Source organism: Mus musculus, chromosome 5 (assembly GCF_000001635.26).
Source record: "Mus musculus strain C57BL/6J chromosome 5, GRCm38.p6 C57BL/6J".
Taxonomy (NCBI): Eukaryota; Metazoa; Chordata; class Mammalia; order Rodentia; family Muridae; genus Mus; species Mus musculus.
Window position 1 is genome coordinate 96,150,171 of NC_000071.6, and position 17,235 is coordinate 96,167,405.

Consider the following 17,235-nt stretch of genomic DNA (forward strand, 5'->3'; position numbering starts at 1 on the left):
CTAACACATTTTTAAATGTGTTTATTTATTTATTTACTCATTTATTTTTGTCTTCTGAGGCAAGATTTCACCATGTAGCTCTGGTTGGCCTGAATGAAACTAGGTTTATTAACCAGGCTGGGCTCAAACTCAGACATCTGGATGATCTGGTTCTCAAATGCTGAGGTAAAAAAACATGTGCCACCACTAACAAATTAAGCGGAAGCTTAAGTGTTCTTTGGAAAGTCATTTGGATGGTGTTTTGCTGGGGCAAACATTTCACTGAAGCAGACATGAGAGAGAGGATGTTCTGCTAAAGCAGGCATGTGAAAGGACACCTGATGAAGGATTCTTTGCTAATAACACGCATGTATTAGTCTACCTTACTTTGTGTAGTTAAGCTGCATTTGTTGGAACTCCATAGAGAGAAGAAATGCACCAAAAATATTCTGGTGGTGTGCTGAAGTTTCTTGCTGCTTCCAACTCAGGCTGATTGGCAGTGATGTTAGCTGAGACAGATGCATGTGCAAAAACCCCTTTGAGAACACATGATGTTTGGAGGGATTAAATAGGACTCCACAGACAGTGACAGAGGCTGAGTTTGGCTTGCTGGTATAGCTAGCTGTGCTAAGCTGGGTCTCAAATCTTCACTGATCTTCACTTTCCTAAGAGAGGCACAGCTGAGAGCTTCTGATGTTCCTACTGGTCCCTCCTGCTAACTGAGGCCTGGCTGTCTCTGCTAGCTAGTGCCACCACTGTTGATTTGTGGTGATTCTACTGAACTTGACTGCTGGTCTATCTGTGAGGTGTTTGCCAGTGGACTGAGCTGACGCTGCTGACCTGTGGACTGAACTGCTGATTTCCAGACAACACAGATGGGAGCTGCTCCAAAGAACCTTTCTAAACAGGTCCACTTCTCCCTTATCCTTTCTTTCCCACTACCTCTGGTGGGAAGTGGGCTAAACTGGAGATTAAAGTATTTAAGAACCATCATTAAAAATAGGGTTTGAAAATATTAAAGTTACAAACAAAAAATTCTTAATTTCCTTCTCTGAACTGACTCTTCATCATGTTCTGACTTGGCTCTGAGCTCTCTCCATCATACAAAACAGTTGATAGGTCTTGAAAGTTTTTTTTTTAATCCCAACATAAATCTTATTAGTTGAGAATTTCATAAGTCTTGATCATATCTACCACACCTTTAGAACCTATTTCTTGACTTAACCATTTATATTGTAATTCTAAATGCTAAAAGAAACTCTCTTACCATTCTCATTTCAACTGATTTCTTGTCTACCAGACTATATTTTAACTTAAAATGTCAATTTACTGAAATTTAATTTAATTTCGTATAAGTACTGTAGTTACATCATTTCTACTCTCTCTACTCCAACTCCTCCAATGTCCAACTCCATGTTAAACTGATTTTCTCCCAAATTCAAAACTTATCACTTACATCTGTATGTATGTATCTGGACTCTGCAGGCACACACACACATACACGCACACACACACCCCATTAGGTCCATTTTTTAGTGTTACTCAAATGAACATGTAATTAGGGCTAATCACTCAGAATTGGGTATTAGGATTTCTGACACTTGATAAAACTTAACTCCCCTTCTCGCAGCAGCCACAGATTACCTAAAACTCCTCATATAGGAGTGGGATCTTGTAAGATTAACCCACCCACAATGGCATGTTGAATGGTGTCATTATGCAGGTCTTGTTTAGGTAATCATATTGTTGAGATGTCATGGTTCAGCTTCTGGGTCATGTCCTTGCAGCAGGCAATCTGGTTCTCTGGGCTCTTACCATCTTTCTGACCCCTCATCTATGATTTTCCCTGAGCCTTAAATGTACAGGTTGTATTGCAGATAGACCCAATTGGTGTTAGACACTCACTCACTTGCTGATTTTCATCAGCTGTGGATCTCTGTAGTGGCCTCCACATGCTGCAAAATTAAGCTTCTCTGCTGAAGAACGAAAGGTACACCCCTCAGGCTTGACTAGGCTAGTGATCAGGCTATACAACCCATATAAAGACCTCTTCAAGTGTCCAGGTTATAATATTCTTTTAAAAAATTTCAGAAATCAGGGTGTTCACCTGTCCTGTGCAAGACCAGGTTCAATCCCTAGCACAGCAAAAAGAATGAGTAAACTTTAAACTTTGTTACTAACCTGCTCAAAATCATCCACTTGCTCCCAATGTCTTTAATAGTATAGGTAAAAATGAGATTTCAAAGCTATATAGTATCTACTAGTGTGGTTAACTAATGAATATCCTCTAAAATAAAGCCACATTATAACTTTTAATTTAAATATTAGTAAGAAATCTCAGTTTATGTATTTAAAAATGCTTGCTTTGTTGAAATCTATGTCAATGACTTAAGGACAAAATTAATATTCCTTATTAGGCACATATCCCACTATAATCATGCTTTAATTTTCCCAATTAACTTCATGTTCCTATTCAAGCCATGGAATCTAACCAGAAGTTAAACTGATTTTCTAAACACTTAACATCCACAAGTAGATATTTGTTGATGTAATTACCACTGCTTACAATGGCACTTATTAATTTAATACATATTTCCTAAGTTCTTACTATATACCAAGCATTTCATGTTCCCTATTATGTTTCAAACGTTTGAACCATAAAGATGAAGTATACATCATCTGCACTCTTCAAAATGGCATACTCTTATTAGAAAAGCCAAAACATAAACCAGATAATTATAAGACCCTGTGGCAAATTTTATCAAAGAGGAATGTTAAGGATGTTAAAGGCATACAAGAAAAATCATAAAGCAAAGCCTGGAAGTGTCACATAAGGTTTCCCAGAGTAAGTAACACCTGAGGTGAATTATTAAAGAAGGCAGTGGGGTGGGTCATAAAGCATAAGGTACTATAGGCACATTTAAAGCATTGACAGACTGTAAGTCACTCACTTTGGCTAACCTGGGGAATACGTGAGCATTTTACATATGAAATAAAAGATGCAATGAAATTTATATAAATCTGTCCAGAAATAGTATGTATAAAGGAACGAAGAGGACAATGATGGAAATTGATAGAGAAAGATGTTGCTGTAACCTATTTTCTTGCCTTCCTTTCCTCTCATCATTAAGGGAAAAAAGACCTCTGCTTATTCATCCCTGTAAGTTAAAACCTATTATGTACTCTGTGTGTAGTGACACTAAATGTTTTTGCCAGCTAGCATATTCACTAGTTTGCTGTAACCAAACTTAAATTCCCTCTTAATAAGTAAGCACTCTAGAATCAAACATGCCTCACTGTAATCAGGAAATGTCAAATATAAGTTTACTAATAGTAAGAAGTTGTAATAATAGCAAGCATATACTGAAGTTAAAGCTTTTATTACAGATCTGTTAGGTACTACTGTAAACACTCTATGAGAATTACATCATTAAATCATATTCATCTCTGAGATAAATGCTATTACTATCTCCCTATTACAGATGAAGAAACTGAAACAAATTAAATGAATTTCTGACAGCTACAAAATAGAAGATCTAATTCTTAACCTATTAGAAAATGTGAAACATACTGTCTGTCTCACAGTATTTTCAGAAAGATTAATTCAGATTACATGTATAAGGGCTATGAGCTTGAATTTTGTTAGTCCTTGGTACTCAGAATCTAAAAAGTATTAGTTCCATTCCACAGTAAAGATGTGATCCAATAGAGGAGGAGGAGGAAGGAAGAAGGCAGGCTGAATATTGTAACTCAGTGAAAAGACACACAGAGAGCATGCTTGGCACCCTGGATTCGATCTTGCCTAAATCCATCAAGTGCTAAAATTTCAGGTATACCAGTGTGCTGGTTTGAATCAGAATGGCTCCCATAGGCTAATACACTTGAATGTTTTTGGTTCCTAGTTGAACTGTTTGGGAAGAACTAGGAGGTGTGGCCTTAGAAGAGGTGTGTCACTGGGAGTTGGCTTTGAGGTTTCAAAACCCTCACCATTCCCAGTTAGCTTTCTCTCTCTGCCTCTACCTTGCAAATCAAATGGGTTTTGGCTGGTTGCTTGGTTGGTTGGTTGACCAGAACAGTTTTCTCTGTGTAGCCATGACTGTCCTGGAACTCACTTTGTAGAGTAGGCTAGCCTCAAAAGCAGAGATCCACCTGCCTCTATCTACCACCATGCCGTTTAAGTTGTCTTGGTCATGTGAGAAGGAGTTCTTCACAGCAATTGAAAAGTAAACTTAGACACCCAGCTAGGTAATACATTTCCTGATTAAAAATTTTCAAATCTGAAACAATTTTACCCTATTTCAAGGTTTATTATTATGCTCTGAGTCTGAAATGTCCTCTGCAGGCTCTGTATGAAAGGCTTAGTTAGCAGCTGATGGGCTACAGGAAGATGTCATGAGGACTTTCAACTCATCAGTGGATTAATCTACTAATAGATTCTACTAATAATTTGATGTCATGATTGGGGTGGGAAGTGGTAAAAATTCGGAAATGGGTCCAAGTGGAGGAAGTGTGTCATTGAGGGCATACCTGGAAGGATATGTCTTGTTCCCACCTCATCTCAGCTTCCTAAATACTCTAAAGAACAGCTTTTCTCTGCCTTGCCATGGTCCAAAAATATGGAACCAATCAACTATGGATTGAAACGTTTCAAATCATGAGCTAAAATAAATTTTCTCTCCTTTGTTTCTCTTGGCTATTTTGTCATAGTAACCAAGTGACTAGCAATTTCCATTTTGTACAGAATTCACTATTTTTCAAAAATTTACACTAGATGTTGCATTAAATATGAACCTACAGAATATATACTGTAGGTAATTTTAGGGGTTTTGTTTTGCTTAAGTATAATGAACATTATAATTAGAAAGTAACAGACATGCATGTATGCACAGGCCTCGATTGGCTTTACAATGTCTCCTCTACATCTTCCATCGTTCACTTTAGAATCGGGTATACTAATGGGTACAGAATGGGTCTTCAAGTAGGGTTTTTAATTTTTCAAAATGCAAAACATTAGAAATATTTACCATGAAGAAGTTAACCAAACTACTCAAAAATCTTCCTCAGAGGGAAGGGAGGCAGAGAAAGAGGGGAAAGGAAGGGCGGAGGGAGGAGGAAAGGAAGAAGGAAAAAAACGATAGGAAAGGAATGGGGAGGAGAGGGAAAGGAGAAATTAAATAACTAAGCTAAGCAATACTCAGAGATACATAGTCAAGTTCTTAGGGAAAGGTAAGTAAAGATGAGTCAAAGTTTCACACTGTAAGATTTCTGGGCAATAAAAGAATGAACTATAATTCAACTAAAATTGAAGTTGTCCAGAGATAAAATTCATCTCTAGAAGGTATTAGTGCAGCTAGTAAAACAAAGATGTAGCATTTTTATCATGAAGCACATGATTAAAAATTATAGTGGGGAGGGTAATTTGATGATTTTAGTGTTGTTTCTATATTAAGATTCACATGTATTATTTTAGTGACTTTAAAATTACAAAATAGCAAAAGCAAACAGTAGAACATGCCAAGGTTCACATAAGTAATGATTCTTTAGAGTGTAAATACTAACAGTAAAAGAAATTTTTAAAAATATGCTCTGTGAAATTTAACTCCATAAACTAAAATTTAGAGTTCTGGCTCACAGATCCCAATTGATTTCAAAATACAGGAAATACATTAAACAGCCAGAACCCAGTGAACACAATGACCATCAATTACTGCAGAGTAAAGGACATACCTACCAAATTCACAACACTGTTAAGTGCTCATAAAGTTGCAAACTTTTAAATAGTTGCTAAAATTCACGTGCCATTCAAGTCTTTCACATATTAGAGTTATGGTCCCCATTTTCTTGTATTTCTCTCCACCCTCCCCCTCTCCTTTCCTCCAACTTTTCCCTCAAAGTTTTACGTTGAATATGGAAAGCAATTCTTAAGTATCATAATTCAACTTTCAGATATACTTTTACAAGTATGTAATATCATTTAAAATAATACCCTGAAGCCCTTTGCAGTGAAGTTAAACAATCTGTCCAGGGCTACTTCTCACACTCATTATACTTAAATAGTGCGCTATGAAAAATTCTTGCCATGAAATTTGGGGAAATGTCCCTTTCAGTTCTTAAAAAAAAAAAAAAAAAGTCTGTGAACAATAAGCAGAATACCAAGATCCTAGGAATGGAGGAGTCACAAAGCTTAAGGAGCTGTAAAGAAGACTGCCACACAGAAAATTGCCATGCTAACCAGTGCATTAGGGCACTAAAATTTTGTATTGAATTTATTATCCTATCATTAGCAATAAATACAGAAATTCCTAATATTCCAATCCCTCTTAATTAAAGGTATTTATAATGAGTATTCTGGAAAGGTTACTTAAAGCTCCCTTAGGTAACATTAAATCACAAACCCTAAACAATATTCCATTTTAACTTTATTATAATTTCTTTACTTTAAACAAAAAGAATGAGTATTTCCAGTGTTAAAAATAAACTAACCAGGCTGGAGAGATGGCTCAATGGTTAAATTCCCAGCAACCACATGGTAGCTCACCATCATCTGTAATGGGATCCGATGCCTTCTTCTGGTGTGTCTGAAGACGGGTACAGTGTACTCATATACATAAAATAATCATTAAAAGAAAAGAAGTCAAGATATCAAAGAGTACACATAGAGGGACCCATGGCTCCAGCCACATATGTAGCAGAGGATGGCCTTTGTCTGGCATCAATGGGAAGAGAGGTCGTTGGTCCTGTGAAGGCTCAATGCCCCAGTGTAGAGGATGCCAGGGCGGGAGGCATGGGTGGGTGGGGAACACCCTCATAGAAGCAGGGGGAGGGGATGGGCTAGGGGGGTTCTGAAGGGGAAATCAATCGGGAAAAGGGATATTTGAAATATAAATAAAGAAAATATCCAATTAATAATAATAATAATAATAATAGTAATAATAAAAGTCAAGATATGTCAACACTTAGAATAATTTCCTGCAGAGGCAAACAGCTCTGTGAGCTCAAGACCACCCTGGTCTACAGAGAGTTCCAGGATAGCCAGGACTGTTACACAGAAAAATGTTGCCTCAAAAAACAAACAACCAGACAAACAAAAACAATAATAAAAATAAACTCTCGAAATATTTCACCTTTTTGTTTGCTTGAAGTGGGGGGCTGTTTTTTGTTTGTTTGTTTGTTTGTTTAGGGAGAGGGGTTGTTTGGTTTAGTTTCTGTAACAGAGATTCACTATGTTCTATAGGGCCTCTGCCTCACAAGGGCTGGGAATTATAGGCGTGTGCCAGCAGGCTAAAGAGGATATAGGGAAAGGGGAATCCCTACTTACTGCTGGTGGGACTGTAAACTAGTACAGCTGTTATAGAAATTACCTCAAAAAAATAAAAACAGGACTATCACATGACCCAGCTATATTACTACTAAATCTATAACTCAATAGACTCTATATCCTACAACAGTGATAAACATGCTTATTGGTGCTACATTCCTGATAGCAAGGGAAATGGAATCAGCATAGATGCCATGATAACAAGGAAAATGGAATCAATCTAGATGCCTATAATGAAAATGTAGTATATATATAAAGTGAAATTTTACTCAGCTGTAAAGAAAAGTGAAATCTATAGGAAAAAAGATAGGCCTGAAAAGCATTGTATTAAGTCAAGTGGCCGAATGCAGAAAGACAAACCAATATTCTCTCTTTATATGCAGATCCTAGCTTGTATAGATGTATGTATGTAAGGGGGAATAAATGTGGATAAAGCCTAAAATACTAGAATGGATACCAAGAACAAGTAAAGAGATCATGAGGAGGGAAAAGGGACAGGACGACTAAGAACATATATAACATGAAACCATAAAGTGGGTCAAGATAAAAACAAAGAGGATTAAAGGGTAGGAGAGATGGGGTTAAATCAAAACAAATTTTGTTTGAAACTACCATAGTGATACCTAAAACTTTGTATGTTAGATAAATGAAAGTACATTTGCCTTCTAATAAAGCTGTCCCTACGTGTGTGTGTGTGTGTGTGTGTGCACTACTCCCATTAGATATATTAACAATTCTTTCATTAAAAGTACAGATTTATCGAATTATCTGAAGGGGAACTGGTCACAGGGGAAAGGTTGCAGACGAAGCTGCAGATACAGATCTTGAACCTTAATGGAGCCAGAGTGGAACCAGTGACCCTGCACACACATGCATTCTCGAGTGTCAAATTTTTCAGTGGATATTTATAATAATTTTTTAAAGACTTATTTGTTATTATACATAAGTACACTTGTAGCTGTCTTCACACACACCAGAAGAAGGCATCAGATCTCATTACAAATAGTTGTGAGCTACCATGTGGTTGCTGAAATTTGAACTCACAACCTTCGGAAGAGCAGTCAGTGCTCTTACCTGCTGAGCCATCTCCGAAGCCTGGATGTTTATATATTAAAACTTTCACCGAATATTTTGAAACTTTAGAAAATCTCACTTTTAACTTACAAATTTTAGAAAATACTAAGATTATTGATTAAGACAAAGATAAGATCTAACTAGGAAAACTGAGCGTTTGAAGATTCATTTTCTTACTTTGTATTATATGTTTATATATCTATATGTGGTTGATGTGCACTGAATGTAGGTACCCTCTGAAGCCAGAAGAGGGTGTGAGATCCCCTACAGCTGTCAGTCACTTGTGAGCTGCACAACATGGGTACTAGGAACCCAACTCTGGTCCTCTGAAAGAGTACAATGTTCCTTTCATTGCTCAGCTACCTCTCCAACCCCCCAAACTAGTATTTTTAAGGGACTTAATGAAATCATTCACACATTCTCACTACTGTCTTTATCCTCATTCCCTAAAACATAAAACAAGCAAGCAAGTAAGCAAACAAACCTCTTAAATTAGAACCAAGTGAAATGCAAATGCCTCTAATTGCCATAAGGGGGCTAAGGCGAGAGGATTGTAAGTTTTTGGTAAACCTGCTCTACAAGACAAGACTCTCAAAAACAAACACTTAATTTTAAAAAGTATAATTCTTCTAACCTTTCCACTGGTTTTACTTTACACCCCTCACCATTATGGTTTTCCAAAAACATAAATTTAAATTTAAAAAAATTAAAACTCAATAAATAGCACATTTACTACCCACTCTATACAAAATAGAAACAGCAGATTATTACAGGATGGTAGAAAAACTCAGAAAGATGCTCCCAAAGGTTTTATTTACAAGAATCTGTCAACCTGAACTAAAAGAATTATGTAACAGTTTTGTAACATTTATTGTTTGTGGCTGTATATAAAATCTACTTCTTTCATCTATTCTGATGTTTGATTGTAATCAACTTACAGAACTTAGGATCCTCTCCCAGGGACTATGTTTTTAAATTCATTAAAAAGTAATGAAACTAAAACTAATCAAAAATAATAAATATAGCAAGTTTGGCTATTTTCTATAAACTAACATGCAAGGCTACATTGACAATTTTACGTCTAGAAAAAAAAAAAGGACATCTCATATGCTTACACAGACTTTATGTATATTAAAGGCCTCTGAAATACTTTTTCTCCTCATTGCTGGGACCCAAACCCAGGGCCCACATATTTGTACACAAAGCTACATCCCCAGCTGTATTTTCTCGACCCCCTAACTCACAATTAAGCAATATTGCTACAGGTAATTAATGAGTATTTGTACTTAAAAACTTTTCGATACTTATAATCAGAGCAGTAGCAGGCAGTAGTAAAAGATCGCATCTACTATATGCCAAACATGTTTTCTCAATGGCCTCTCACAACCTTACTGAAAGAGTATCATCTTCCTGATACAAGAAAACAGATACACAAATCCTAGACATCAAGAGAACATGACAATAAGTATTAATGACATGGCCATGGTTCTAACTAGTCTGTAAAAGTTAAGACCCTTTTCCTATTAAACTCCACACTTCGGCTGTTCCTCGAGTAATGTTGATAGAAACAGCTTTTTACTTCTCCTCTCCCCACCCCCACCCTCCCATTGAAGAACATACTGTTTCTCTGTGAGCCTAGGTTCAGAAAAGAGCAATCTCTGGTCATTACAGTGACCACGACCTAAAAGCTTCAAATGATACAGTATTGTGTGACTCCACCCACAGTCAAGGTCTAGCTGTGTGGTCTAACTAGACCCAAATATAAAAAGTGAGGTTAGTCGGCAACTAAAATACCGTTTACATACAGTTCTGAAATGCCCTATTCACTCAGTGGCAGATTTACCTTTATTTCCGCTTTTTGTTTTGAGATAGCTTTCCAGGAGCACACAATAAATTGACCATAGAGGCTGATGATCTAGGTTTGGGAGACTTAAGGAAAAACACGTTTGGTTGCACATGACTATCTCCATGGAGAATTAAGATAACGAGAATCAGTAAGATAGCATCTAAAACTGCTGTAGCGTGCCTTCACTGTGTACAAACAGCTCAGCTAAACTCCTGAACACAATCCGCCTAAACAGTCTAAGCTAAATAAGCCGCCGGTAGGGTTAAGATGACAGCTCCGGGAACTTCCTCTTCCTCACTGACCTCCTCAGTTCTGTGTCCACGCCTTTCCCTCTAGGAGGCAGGATATAAGCCATTTCAAATTCACAAAATTGATCCAATCCCACCAACACCACAGGCCAACAAGGCCAGTTTCCCTTTCTTCCTCTCTGCCTTTCCAGAGTGATTTCCAGGGAAGTGAAAAATCTAACCAACGATAAAGTATCCGCTGCAACAACTGCAACAACAAAGAACGTATTTACTCAAGCCTCTGCTCGCACAGCCTTAAAGGACGGACGGAAAGAGGAGATCCGAACCCCACGAATTCCGAGATTTCCTGTTTTGATTCACTTTCCCTCGGGTTCCCCACGCCAGCCTGGGAAGGCCTGCAGTTAGAACGCCAAAATATGCCTTCCTCTCCCCTTGGGAGACGCGGAGGCGGCACAGGCGACCACGATCCGCGTGTCCCGCCCCCGACCCTCACCTGGCCAGGCCCGGGGCAGCGCCCGGGGCCCGCGCGAGGACGGAGTCCCAGGAGCGTCTGGGGAGGCCACCGGGCGCGAAGACGGTTAGGCCGCGCTGCAGGCCGGCGCGCTTCCTGCCGCGGCCCCGGCCTCGGGAACCGCGGCCCGAGCCCCCGCTGCCCGCCGCCCGCCGCCGTGGGGGCCGCACTGCCTCCCGCGTCCACGGCGTGGGTTCCCGCCGAGCCGTTCTCACCTGTGAGGCTCTGAGCCCCGGCCTCGAAGCGGAAGGACCTCGACGCTCTGGGGTCCCCGACTCCGTCCCCCTCCCCACACGCACACGGCCTGGAACCCGCGCCCCCTGAGGCGACGCGGGCCGGCTCCCGCCGCCCGACACACACACACGCAGACACACACACACGCGACACACACGCACACCCACTCGCCGCGGGGCCGCCTCCCGCCCGCCAAAGTCCCAACTCACACACCCACACACGTTCGTCCCTCGCCCACCTCACTTCCCCGGGGAGACGCGCTCCCCCTCGCTCCACTCCCGGTCCGACTCCGAGGCACGGAAACACTCTACCTCATTCTCCTCCGCGGGCCCTGAACGAGCACCAGCAGCCATTTCCCCGCGGCTGGGGAAACACACACACACAAACACGCGCGCGCGCACCAGGGCCCCACAGATGCTCCCCTCCAGACCTCAGACGCAAACACAAACACCCACGCCCGCCCGCTCACCCCGAGGGGCCGCGGCGGCGGCGGGAGGCCGGGCCCCGGAAGGCGAGCGCGCAGGGCCGGGAGTCGAGGCCCGCGCCCCCTCCTCACCTGCATTCAGCGCGCCAGGGTCCGGACGGCGGCGACGGCGGCGGCGGCGGGGCGGCTGCTGCTGGGGCTGCGGCGGCGGGGGAGGCGGCGGCGGCGGTGGCGGCGGGGCTGAGGGCAGTAAAGACATGCAGGCAGCCCGCCGGGGGGAGAGGCACCGGCCGGAGGGGACGCGGGGCGGGCGGGCCGGGCCGGGCCGCCTGAGGAACCACCGAGGCGGCGGAGGGCGGCCGAAGGGAGCGCAGAGCAGACGGATCGGGGGGCGGGGAGGGGGGACGCGGGCCGCGCCGCGCAGGACCGGGGCGACCGGGGCGCGTAGGAGAGGGCCCGCGGTCGCCGGAGACGCCGCTGCGAAAGCCTCGCGGAGCCCGCCCTTGGCCTTGGCCTCCTGGCGCTGAGGCTGCCGCCGCCGCGGGGGTCGATGCCGAGCCGGGTCGCTGCCGAGGCCGGGGCCGAGGAGAGAGAAAAAGAGAGGGAGAAGAGAGAGAGAGAGACGCGAGCTTTCGATGCCTTCGCTCTAATTCACACACGCTCACAACCCCGAGGGCCGGGGAGAGAAGTCCAGGCGCTATCGCTTTAGAGATTAATAACAAGGTGCAGAGAGTGCGAGGAGGAGGAGGAGGAGAGTTGATTGACGTGGAGGGGCTGGCGGGAGTCAGTCACTCCCCGGCGCCGAGGGGTGGGGTGAGGGGAAGGGGGCGGGGCCCCGGCGCGCCGCGCTTCGGGAGTTGCGCGTGCGCGCGGGACGGCCAAGCGCCTGGCTCGCTTCTTACCGTCGCCCTCGCTGGTGTTTTGGGAAAAAAAAAAAAACTGCTTTATTAGATTGAGTGGAGGGTAGAAGCCGAGAAGACTCGTACGATTAGCAGAACCTAGGTGCTGATGCTGGGGATGGGGAAGGGACACGCGGGTGCTTGCACTGTTTCCTGACGCTGGCCCACGCAGGCCCACAGCAGAGCTCAGGGCATTCTGGGTGGTTAATTAAGGAGACCTCAGGTGAGGTGGAACGACCCAAGGAAATGTTTTCTGACGTCCTCAGTGGGTTTCTTGACTTCTTCTTCTTCTTTTTAAAAACAGCATGTGTAAATTGCATGGCGGGAGGTGGGTTTAAAAGCCTATGACGCTCTGCGATAACCCCGTCCTATTTTTAATCCTCTCTCGCGATAAAATTGTATTTGGCAGTTTGCGGCGGTTACGGAGTGAAAACATTTAAGTGTAAACTGGAAATATTATTGGTTACCGTGTGAATGGAGCTTGCTATTTTAAGTCCGGAGGATTTTACTTGTGCCACCTGAAGCTTCTTCCAACAAAGCTAGAAGCAAATTGCATGTGCTCTGCAAGGCAGAGTGCTGCCTTGGATTTTGCACTTTTCCGTCTCTCCCGGCGCATGGCTCTGTGCTGGGTATTTACCGACGCCGGTCCAGAGTCGATTCAATATGTTTTATTCTCAAATATATGTTGTTTTCAGCACTCTTAAGGCACCGTGTTGGTTGCCTTTTTCTCAGGCCTTGTTATTGAATGTTTAAAGCCTTTATCTTTTGAGAGAAGAAGGGGGTGCAATTATAAATGCAAATTATTTATGGAGAACTGAACTGCATTTTCTTCTTGTTACCAGGAAGTGTGAATGAGTGAAAAAGCCCCTCTGGGTCAAAAAAAAAAAAAAAAAAAAAAAAAAAACCTACCAGCTACCTTTTTTCCATCCTGGTTCAGTTTCTATTTCCTACTAGCAACTTCTCCCCCCCCCCTCCTCCCCACCCCCATACACACACACACACACACACCAACAGCAACACTTTATGTAAGAGGTGTTAAGATGGCCTTAATCATGCAAGAAGTCTATTCAATCCCAACTGGTTTAGTCCAACCTGACAAGATACTAATAGTAATTAGTAATCTTTGGCTTTGTAAACAACAAAGCCAAACAACAAAGCCAACAAGTTACCCCAGGAGGCCAGAATAGTGAACCTGCCTGTATAGCACCTGACTAAGTAAATTTCTTGACACATACTCCCAAAATAGAAAGACTAGCAAATGTTGCAAAGGGGGAAAATAAAGACTTCAGAATTTAAGTCAGATAAGTGTGATACTTACATGTCTCACATGTCTCCAAATGCCTGTAGGTAGCTTTCTAGGTCCTGCACAGTAAGCACACATACATGCCAGTTGTGTTGTGTTCTTTCCCAGCACGGGAAAGACAGTCAAGCCGCTACAGTCCTCACGCCTGTGGACTGCACAGTGCTTGCAGAGGAAGCTGACACATAAACAGGAAGTTCTCAGAGAAGGAGCCAAAAATGAAAGGTGACACAAATCAGATGAACAATGCCTAGAAGGACAGATGGAAATCGCTGGCGGTTTTTTTTACCTCAGCCATCTGATACTCCCCACCATCTACTGCCTAATAACAGGAAGACAGAGAGCAGCTGCAGATAGAAAGAGTACTGACAAATGATGAGGCTTGCTGGTCTTGAGGCCCAGATTTACAGGGTCAGTGTTCACTGCTGGTGTCTTAAGTTTTAAGTAGTAAATGTTTCCCAGTCATTGAAGACAGGGGAGGGGTAATTAGAACATTTAGAATAAGGAATGTGGATGTTTATAAAAAAGCTCAATAGGGTGGGGGTGGGGGGTGTTCTGTAGAGATGCTCAGTGGTTAAGAGCTAAGTGGCTAAGTGGCTGTTCTTTCAGAGGCTCTGTTTAATACCCAGCTCACAACCATCCCTAACTTCAGTTCTAGGAGATCTAATATCCTTTCCTGACTTCTCTGGGCACCAGTTTGTATCTCCTTGATGACTACTCATCTTTATCTGGATGGATACACTAACTTTCTAGAATTGATCATTACAACAATGTACACATTTAGAGAAATATGTTCTGTAAATAAGTACAACTATACATCAGTGGGTTGAAGAGAAACTTATCCTTTTAAAGAGGTGACTTGGAGCTGCAGACACAGGGCTCAGTCATTAAGAATCCTGCCTACACTTGTTCCTGCCACCCACAGCAGGCATCTCACAAATGCCTGTCACTCAAGCTCCAGGAGATTCAACACCCTCTTCTGGCCCCCAAGGGTACCCACACACACATGGCAAGCATACACAGAACCAAACACATAAATAAATAAAAATAAATCTTAAAAAAATATTAGTAAGATCGTTCAATGCATTTTATCCCATCTCATGAATATGAACAACTATAACTTGGTCTGGAATGTAGTTCATTGGCTTATCATTCTGTAGTACACACAATGCCCTAGTTTTGATCCCCAGCACCATAAATACATGAGCCAAAAACTTTAACTCTGAAATAGTGTCCTTGATGATAGTTCAGCCAGTAAAGTGCTCGAATTGCAAGAAAGAAGGCTCGAGTTTGATCCTGCAGAACCCACAAAAAAAGCTGAGTGTGGGGACACATCCTCATAGAGCCAAGAGTAACTGGAAGGTAGGCAGATCCCTGGGACTCACTGGCCAGCCGACTTAGCCTCCTTGGTGAGTTCCTGGGGCAGTAACATACCCTATCTCAAAAATAAGCGCAAAACAAGCAAAAAAGGCGAAACAAAGCAGCTAGAACCTCAGAAACAACAGCTAAAGTGTCCTGGTGGCCCCACACACATATCACACATGTGCTCATGGCCACTCATATACAAACATAGCACATAAATGTACACAGATACACATTGAGATCATCTGTATTGGTTTTACTTTCCAGGTCTCCCTATAGGACCTCTAAACTACATTTCTATTACCTGACATATTCTACATCTCACTGAACTACATTTTCTATGCTCTTGTCCTCGATATCACCCCCTCTCCTTTCTCTATTTATATATTTTTTGTTGTTTTGTTTTTATTGCGGGTTTTATGTTTGTTTGCATGTGTTCATTTCCTGCCAGTATCAACTTGCACGTGTCTGTGGTGCACCTGTATATGTGTATTTGGAAGTTAAAGTACAACCTCAACATCAGGTGTCAGTCATTCCTCAATAGCTATGCACCTAATCTGTTTGATTGTTTTTGAAGGTTTGGCTTCTAGGTATTTTCTCGTTAATGGTTGGTTGGTTGGCTAGTTGTTTGGTTGGTTAGTTGGTTGGATTTTTTTGAACTGTACCTCACCAAGTAGGCTAAGCTAACAGACAAGCAAGCCCAAGAGATACACCTATCTATCCCTCTCAAGTGCTGGGATAACAAAAATGCACTACCACAGCTGACATACTTTTTCTTTCATTAAAAATAGAGTTCTTTACCAATACAATATATCCTGGTTATGGTTTCCCCTTTCTCCCCGAACTCCTCCCAGTTCGTCCTCAGACACTGACACTTTTAACATGGGTTCTGGGTGGTTGTTTTGAAATAGAATCTAGTGACCCCAGGCTGGCCTTGAACTTACTATGTAGTAAAGATGAGCTTGAGCTTCTGATCATCCTGCTTCCCAATGCATTGATTACAGGACTGGACTCTCAGGCCTGATTTTATGTGGTGCTAACCACATAGTCAAACCAAGCAAGGATTTGGTGCATGCTAAGCAAGCACTCTGCCAACCAGGCTATTCTTCAAGCCACTGGGGTTTGTTGTTGTTTGCTTGTTTGTTTGTGAGCCAAGGTCTCACATTATGGTGCATGGTGGCCTTCTGTGCAGCTCAGGCTAACCTGGAACTTGTGGCAATTCTCCTACCCCACCCTCCCAAGGATTCAGATTACAACCATGCACCATACTGAGCTGCTTCTTATTTTATTACTTGAAGGTGCCAACTGCCATCGGTACAACATCCAAGATTGGTGACTTAATGCTTCTTCTCCTGGCCTTTCCACTCTTTCCATTGCCCTTGCCCTTGTTCCTGTCTCCAGATTGGCTGTGGATTTCACCAAAAATTAAACAACTGTCTTGGTGTGTTAGTTACTTTGCTTGTTGCTTTGACAAAATATCTGACAAGCAGCAATTAAGGGAGGAGGAGGAGGAGTGTATTCTGGCTTACAGTTCAAGGGGATACAGTCCATCAAGGCAGCAGGAACAGGAAGCAGTCAGTCACAAAGCATCCACAGCCAGGAAGCAGGAAGTGAAGGGAGTAGGCCTGAGCTTCCCACAGTGATCCACTTCCTCCAGCGAAGCTCCACCCCTTAAAGGCCCCACGACCTTCTCAAATGGCACCACCAGCAGGGCACAAAGTATTCAAACACATGAGCCTAAGGGACATTTCACATTCAAACTACAACTCCTGATAGATGAATATGTTTCACATGTTATTATTGTATCATATGATATGTTACCCACCATAAAACAGTAAGCAGAGTTCTTCATAGTCCTTATCCGTTTTCTTTATGAACTATCTATTTCAAGCCCTGGATTACTTTGTATCTGAATCCTGCTCCTCAATCCCATCAATATCATTACCACTCCTTCTAGTACTTCCTTAGAGTCCACAAATCTCCTAGCTGGACCACCATTACTAACAAAATAAACATCTCATGCCTCAGTTTATCAGTCTG

The 17,235-nt window shown here is 42.4% G+C and overlaps 2 protein-coding genes across 10 annotated transcripts in view; one reads left to right on the plus strand and one right to left on the minus strand.

Moving 5' to 3' along the window:
- Cnot6l (CCR4-NOT transcription complex, subunit 6-like) overlaps window positions 1-14,028 on the minus strand; it is a 93,866-nt gene extending 79,838 nt beyond the window's left edge. For 2 of the 9 annotated variants that reach the window (NM_001285514.1, NM_178854.4), the window contains exon 1: window positions 11,522-11,585. Coding sequence is in view for 1 of the 9 variants with exons in the window: in NM_178854.4 (NP_849185.2) it covers window positions 11,522-11,526 (5 nt within the window). In the remaining 8 variants the exon portion in view is untranslated. Of the gene's footprint in view, window positions 1-11,191; window positions 11,650-11,766; window positions 12,371-13,851 lie in introns of those variants that run through there. The other 7 variants (XM_006534870.4, XM_030254400.1, XM_030254398.1 and 4 more) reach the window with 7 other exon arrangements.
- On the plus strand, window positions 11,625-13,776 carry Gm52799 (predicted gene, 52799). Its single transcript, XM_030254979.1, has 2 exons — window positions 11,625-11,721; window positions 11,969-13,776. The coding sequence occupies exons 1-2, from the start codon at window positions 11,625-11,627 to the stop codon at window positions 12,583-12,585; spliced, it is 714 nt and encodes a 237-aa protein (XP_030110839.1). The 3' UTR covers window positions 12,586-13,776.
- Window positions 14,029-17,235: the final 3,207 nt, after the last annotated feature.

Excerpts from the sequence above, each read along its gene's own strand:
- Gm52799 (XM_030254979.1), top strand. The coding sequence starts at position 11,625 with ATGCTCCCCTCCAGACCTCAGACGCAAACACAAACACCCACGCCCGCC. Across the intron at positions 11,722-11,968 it reads GGGAGGCCGGGCCCCGGAAG|GAACCACCGAGGCGGCGGAG; the intron begins GCGAGCGCGCAG and ends GGGCCGCCTGAG.